At 42.1% G+C, this 7,842-nt stretch overlaps 1 protein-coding gene across 6 annotated transcripts in view; it reads left to right on the forward strand.

Annotated features, from left to right (window-relative positions):
• The window catches only part of LOC106562741 (golgin subfamily B member 1), a 50,708-nt gene extending 44,659 nt beyond the window's left edge, over window positions 1-6,049 (forward strand). For all 6 annotated transcript variants that reach the window (XM_045708486.1, XM_045708487.1, XM_045708488.1 and 3 more), the window contains 2 exons: window positions 2,680-2,794; window positions 5,829-6,049. In XM_045708486.1, the coding sequence (XP_045564442.1) occupies window positions 2,680-2,794; window positions 5,829-5,987 (274 nt within the window). In that variant the 3' untranslated portion in view covers window positions 5,988-6,049. The remainder of the gene's footprint in view (window positions 1-2,679; window positions 2,795-5,828) is intronic.
• The last annotated feature ends 1,793 nt before the right edge of the window (window positions 6,050-7,842 follow it).

Raw genomic sequence — 7,842 nt, forward strand, 5'->3', positions numbered from 1 at the left:
CTGAAATGAGGAGAGATGACTAGAAATGATTCGGTTGACCGTTTTATGTGTGGATTAATTGTCGTTGAGTAGAGGACCTTGTGCATTTTAGGTAAAATAACAACTCAACGTTTATATTCCAGGGAAAATTAGCTAGCAACAGAAAGCTAGCTAAATAGGACAAATTAGCTAGTACAGTGAGGGGAAAAAAGTATTTGATCCCCTGCTGATTTTGTACGTTTGCCCACTGACAAAGAAATGATCAGTCTATAATTGTAATGGTAGGTTTATTTGAACAGTGAGAGACAGAATAACAACAAAAAAATCCAGAAAAATGCATGTCAAAAATGTTATAAATGTATTTGCATTTTAATGAGGGAAATAAGTATTCACTTATTCACTTAGAGGCTATTCTCATTGACAAATATTTAAGGAGAGGCAGCATGACAAGATTTCAATTTACATAATATGTACATCAACTTTTCAATTTACGTTACAAGCTTGCCTTAACTTTCATTGAGGCTGGCAACGTGACATTCTTGCTCTGCAGCTCCAAATTTACTGTAAATATCAGTATGGCAGTAGCCACTGACTAGCCAGTAAGCTTTGAAACTATTCAACAATGCGAGCAACTTTTCCTCTAAAACATATTAACTACGCTCTTGAATAATGCAACCAAACCGTATTACACTCTTGAATAATGCAACAATTCACAAGCATGTGCAGACAATTAAAGTTTTCTTCTCGTTCTTACGCGTATTAGCTAAACTTAGCTTGCAAGATGTAGCTTGCAATGGGGGGCAGTTAGCCCAGCGTTTAAGGGTGTTGTGCAGGTAACCGAGCATTTGCTGGTTCGAATCCCAGAGCCGACTAGGTGAAAGAAATCTGCTAGTGTGCCCTTAACCCTAATTGCTCATGTAAGTCGCTCTGGATAAAAAAAGTTGGCTAAAATGTAAATGTAAGACAATAATACAGCTAGTCAGCTATGCTAGCTAGTAACGTTAGCATATCAAACATTAACGTTTACCCCTCTCATGCGAAAAGTATAGTTTCAGCGTATTAAAGTCACCTTTGAACAAATTTTATCAATATCGTGGAAGTTATTATATGTGGTAAATGCAAAATTGCCTAGAAAAAAGAAACGCACACCTATAAAGGCGAGGTGCTGGCTAGCGGAGTAGAAAACTAGAAAATAAGGGAAAGCCGCACACTCTAAGAGCTCAGATGCAAAAATGTAATAACCTAATAACCAACGTTTCGACAGCAAAGCTGTCTTCATCAGGGTATCATCACAAACACTGCAAGATGAGTCATTTATATAGTGTCAAGAGACACACAGGTGTTTGTAATCATGGCCAAGTGTGGCCTAATATCATTGGTTAACTCAAATATTTAAAAAAAATGGCATACAAAGATACAAAAAGACAAACAAATGGATAGCATACGATCATAGCATTTGTAGTCTAAAATGTATCTAACAAACAATTACAATGTCAAAATCACAATAATCACAAGAATGGCTTCAGATCAAAGTCTATGTTGAGACCGAAGGGAGCAAGGGTCTTTAAATTAAAGATCCAGGCAGCCTCTCGTTTTAACAATAAATTATCAAGGTTACCCCCTCTCCTCGGGAGGGTGACATGTTCGATGCCAATATAACGCAGAGACGAAATCGAATGGTTTGCTTCCAAAAAGTGGGCCGCAACTGGGTAAGTCAAGTTTTTGCACCTAATGGTGCTACGATGCTCTGAGATACGTACTTTTAATTCACGCTTTGTTTTACCCACATAATTTTTACCACAGGGACAAGTTATAAGATAAATAACTGCCTTAGTAGAATACGTAATAACACCTTTAATTGGGATAGATTTCCCTGTTTGGGGGTGTTTGAAGGATCTACATTTATAAGTGCCATTGCATTGAGCACAGCCATTACACTTGTAATTTCCATCCAGTATGGGCGCAAATAGGCGTTGTTCAGGAATATCTTGGGGTGGTAAATCGGAGAATGCAAAATTGCGACTGAATACTTTTGATAAATCCCCTAGTGAGTTGATCAGCTTCTTGCCTGGATGTTGACTCTGAGCAGCCAAGGGAGGAAAAACACTGTTGAGCATCACTTTCTTAAATATACAGTGATCATTTCAGAATGTAGCAGGCTGTTACTGCAATTTCAGGTGAAAACTCAATAAACTATACATTGAAAATTCTGTTTACACTGTCCTGCTTAGACGGGTGCAGCTGTCGGGTGAGTGGCGTGCGTGAACTCTGGAGGGATCGTTTGAGACGTGAGAAATACTTACGTTTACATTACAGTAATACCTCTCGAGAATCAATACCTCTCAAGAATCTCTAGAAATTCTCCTTAATTCTTGTGAATAAGAATAGACCCTTAGCTCCTACTCTCGAGAATCTTTCAAAATGATTCTTAATTCTTGTCAATGAGAATAGACCCTTTCTCTTTGGCACATGATCCTACTTTCTGACACAGGTGCTTTTTAAATAGACCGGTCAGTAGTTGTTATGCTGGTAACGGTTCATGATGATTTGATGTTGTGAATGGTTGTTGCTGTGGTAGTTTTGGTTGTTGTTGCAGAAGCACATGCATAAAGTAATTGCCGCGCAGGGATGAATAAAGTTATTTGAATTGAATTCCCACACACACTTAGTACTAAAGGTGGATGTCTCTTTCCTCTCCAGTGTTGACTCCAGTCCATCCAGGACGACCCAGAGAGACTTCAGCATCCAGCTGGATACAGAGGAGGAGTGGGAGGCCCTCATCCTCAACCCCAACGAACCCCTGGTCACACGCAAGGTCAATATTACTCACAAAACTTAAATTAGACGATGTCCGCAACCCTGTAGAAAGCTATTTGGCATAATAAAAAAAATCCCCATTAAAATCTGTCTGTTTAACCTCTCTGGGCCAGTGGGACGCGTCCCACCTACTCAACAGCCAGTGGAATCCCGTGGCTCGATATTCAAATACCTTAGAAATGCTATTACTTCAATTTCTCAAACATATGACTATTTTACACCATTTTAAAGACAAGACTCTCGTTAATCTAACCACACTGTCCGATTTCAAAAAGGCTTTACAACGAAAGCAAAACATTAGATTATGTCAGCAGAGTACCCAGCCAGAAATAATCAGACACCCATTTTTCAAGCTAGCATATAATGTCACATAAACCCAAACCACAGCTAAATGCAGCACTAACCTTTGATGATCTTCATCAGATGACAATCCTAGGACATTATGTTATACAATACATGCATGTTTTGTTCAATCAAGTTCATATTTATATCAAAAACCAGCTTTTTACATTAGCATGTGACTAGCATGTGACTAGCATTCCCACCGAACACTTCCGGTGAATTTACTAAATTACTCACGATAAACGTTCACAAAAAACATAATTATTTTAAGAATTATAGATACAGAACTCCTTTATGCACTCGCTATGTCCGATTTTAAAATAGCTTTTCGGTGAAAGCACATTTTGCAATATTCTGAGTAGATAGCCCGGCCATCACAGGCTAGCTATTTTGACACCCAGCAAGTGTGGTACTCACCAAACTCCGATTTACTATTAGAAAAGTTTGATTACCTTTGCTGTCTTCGTCAGAATGCACTCTCAGGACTTCTACTTCAATAACAAATGTTGGTTTGGTTCCAAATAATCCATAGTTATATCCAAATAGCGGCGTTTTGTTCGTGCGTTCAAGACACTATCCGATGGGTAAAGAAGGGTGACGCGCCCGATGCGTTTCGTGACAAAAAAATTTCAAAATATTCCATTACCGTACTTCGAAGCATGTCAACCGCTGTTTAAAATCAATTTTTATGCGATTTTTCTCGTAAAAAAGCGATAATATTCCGACCGGGAGTCGTTGTTTTCGTTCAAAGAGAGAGAATGTAAACATGGTGTCGGCTCGTGCACGCGCCTCCAGTCTCATTGTCCTCAGATCGACCACTTACAAAATGCGCTAATGTTTTTCAGCCAGGGCCTGCAAAGCCACCATTCATCTTTCTGGCGCCTTCTGAGAGCCTATGGGAGCGTTAGAAAATGTCACGTCATGCCAGAGATCCCCTGTTTTGGTTAGAGATGATCATGAAGGCCATGAAATGGTCAGAGAGAGCGCTTCCTGTTTGGAATCTTCTCAGGTTTTGGCCTGCCAAATGAGTTCTGTTATACTCACAGACACCATTCAAACAGTTTTAGAAACTTGAGGGTGTTTTCTATCCAAATCAAATGTATATGCATATTCTAGTTACTGGGCAGGAGTTGTAACCAGATTAAATCGGGTAAGTTTTTTATCCGGCCCTGCAAATACTGCCCCCTATCCCCAACAGGTTAAGCTAGAGACGTCTGTTTCTTTGGTGCATCTCAATCCAATTAATTTATTGCCACCGTGGCCCGCTAGGTGTAACTGTTAAACTGCTTGCTGTGCACTGTTTTGTGTGATTGTACACATGGATTGGATTGTGGGTTTACTAACGTTTTAGTTCTAGGTTGACTAACATTAATATGGTGACAACAATGAAGGCTGGCTTGGATATGTTTTTTTTGCACCTGGTCACAGACCGCTGTTGTGCACTGAAGTCACAAGCGAAGGGAAAAGGTGAGAGGAGGAGAGCCTATAGATGCCAGAAGGAAAGTGTTTGATGCTGTATGTGGATACTATGAAAGTGAACTGTGTGATCGGGTGTATTCATTCCGCCGATTCTGTTTCAAAACGTTTCTAAATAAATGGAAGCTAATATGGGCCTCCCGAGTGGCGCAGTGGTCTAAGGTACTGCATCGCAGTGCTAGCTGTGCCACTAGAGATTCTGGGTTCGAGTCCAGGCTCTGTCGCAGCCGGCCGTGACCGGGAGACCCATGGGGCGGCACACAATTGGCCCAGCGTCGTCCGGGTTAGGGGAGGGTTTGGCTGGCAGGGATCGACCTTCGCCTCTCCCGAGTCCGTACGGGAGTTGCAGCGATGAGACAGGACTGTAACTACCAATTGGATACCATGGAATTGGGGAGAAAACGGTAAAAAAAAAAATGGAAGCAAATGAAATGGGGAGAGACTTACCTGAATTTGTCCAATGAAAAGTAATTTTTCCATTTTTGCAACTGTTTGGACTTATGATTACACCCCAGATCAGCTAAACGCAGGCAGGAGTGTTCAAGGCTGCGTTGAATGTGTCACTGTCTGTCATTTTCATTACCAAAATCTGTCTCTCGACCTGTGCAACTACGTTATTAACTTTCATTTGTAGGCCCGGGTGTAGCAACATCATGATACGTATACGGCAAAGTTGAGTATCTTGTAGTAGCCTAAACCTATGGATGTTACATTTATCTGGGTGAATGGAATATGAATGACATCATCCAATATGATGTAATAGAAATAAGGCCATGCACCAACAAAAAAAAACATCCTCCCTAATCTTAAACGGCACCAGCCGCCACCGATGCAGAACTACCTGGTCCCAGATCTTTGTGCTCTTGTCAGCACCCCTGGAGAAAGGCAGAAGTAACGTTGGGGCTGGTTTAGATATTGAATTCAACAAATGTATTAAGAATCAAGCTACAACGTGTGTTTTTTGACATGTGCATCCTCATTCTACTATGTGCTCTGGCCAACTCCATTACTGTCATTGCAAGGCAAACGTGTTTGGCATGACAAGGAGTTGGCATGATGGCACAAACAGACTGGCACTCAGGCTAGGACTGTTCTTCTTGACTCACCAATCATCAATCACATGTATGATGACCAATGGCAACCAATATGATTACCAATGCCTGTTTGACGAATGACTCTCCCCCTCCCTCTCCTCCCCTCCCTCTCCTAACCAGGTGAAAGGCGGGATGCTGGCCTGCAGGCGCTGGCTTCGGGGCCGGAGCCTGTACTGCTCCAAGCTGCTGACATCACGGGCCCGCTCGCGCTACCTCTTCCTTGGCTACCTGCTGATTCTGCATGTGGCTGTCCTCATGTGCCTCACCGGCGCCCTCTAGTGCCGTGGGGGTGAAAACAATCACAAATTGCAGATAGAAATATAATGTACAGAGCAGACTGAGCCCCGTTTCCTCCATGACAAAGACGGTCTGTTCTGCGCAATGTTTTTCTATGTAGTTCACTTGACGCTGGGGGTGTTAACATTGCAGATACAGATGTCATGTGTAGACAAGACACCATGGCCCGTTTCCTCCACGACAAAGACAATTGTCTGTTCTACTCCATTTCTAGGTAGTTCACAATGTGTTTTTTCCCTGGAACGTTATTCCACCTTTCAGAAGAAGCGGCAGGTTTTTGTCTAGTATCCAGAGTTTTCATAAGAGTGAGGGCTTTTGTGGTGTGTCTCGAAAGTCTTGTGGCTTCTTCGCCTCGCCTCCTTCCCTTGGTTCTCACTGGTCTGAAAAGAAAATGGACAGCTGAAACTGGATCCTTTGGTTAGATCCTACCTTGTTGTTTTCACCCATCATTTTTTTGTCAGATCAGTGCAGATGAAGGGAAGGAGGCGAGGGGAAGAAGACTGTTATTGACTATTAAGACTCACCCTTTGGAGTGTCTCAGGAGAAAGTGCCGTTTCGATCCTGTCTGTTATGTGTTAAAGCCTGAGAGGGAACAGAAAGCCATATCCATTCTACATGAACGCTAGCCTAAGACACGTGTGTGTGTGTGTGTGTGTGTGTGTGTGTAACACATTTGTGTGTGCAGGTGTGTGTGTTAATTTGCACGCGTACAAGAAAAAAACACTAGTCCACTGTAACCTCATTTAGATTTGACCTTGGAGAACAAAGATTGGTGTAAGTCTGAGATGATACATCAACAACATGCTGAAAATGCCCCACTCAGACTGATGCTGGTGTCTGGCAAGACAGATACAGTATTGCAGGAGAGAAGGGTGGGAAAAGCTACCCATACTACTATTTCTGCAAAGATGCCTATGTTATTGCACTGCTGCTCAACCCTTCTCCCTAATACCAAACCCACTGTGTGCTCAACCTGGCACTACCAGGCCATGGCACAATGTTCCCGCTGGCACCCCCTGGTGTCTCCTGGGTAATAACTGTCTCATGGTGGCCTTGGCACAATTATAAGGTGCATTCTATAGCTGCTGCATTCAAAGCTATGCACTAAAACTCCCAATTGTATGGATCTCATCTCTCATCAGGGGGTGGAGGTTTCCCTTCTCTCCTTCAGCAAAGATATTCAACATAATGTAGGGCCAGGAGTTTTATCTGACCACATGTCCTGATAAGGAAATACTGATCTGGCCCCTAGTAATAGGATCTATCTGGCCCCTAGTAATAGGATCTATCTGGCCCCTAGTAATAGGATCTTTCTGGACCCTAAAGGTTTTACCTTGTCAGATCACATGGTCTGAAAAATATCCTCCTACCCCGTTTGTGAGCATGTACCCTGGTAAGTGTGTAAGTAAGATGTTGTATTTAAGGGTGGAGTGTAAAAGGGTGCGAGTGTGCACCCTTGAAAGTCTACTTTGTGTATTTATGTATCTATATCTGTTGCTCTGTGCCCACCAATGCTCTATTGTTCACTGTACATTTCTACTTCATCTGTTGATTGATTACATGCTGATTTAGTCACTTGATTGATAGTGCAGGGCGGCAATTCACAAAGCAGGAGGCAATATGTCAGCCGTCTTACTTTGAGACACTATTTGTATTTCTCTGGTTCGTATCTCATCTGTTTCAAGTTTAGCATGGGAAGTACTGAGAGAATGTCATACTAATAACAAGTGTGTTTATTACATCTCTGCACTAGGAAATATGAAGCCTGAGTGACAGGCTGTTTGTGCCATCATGCCAACTCTTTGTCACTCATTGTTATACCAAACACGTTTGGCTT

This window comes from Salmo salar, chromosome ssa26 (genome assembly GCF_905237065.1).
Source record: "Salmo salar chromosome ssa26, Ssal_v3.1, whole genome shotgun sequence".
Lineage (NCBI taxonomy): Eukaryota > Metazoa > Chordata > Actinopteri > Salmoniformes > Salmonidae > Salmo > Salmo salar.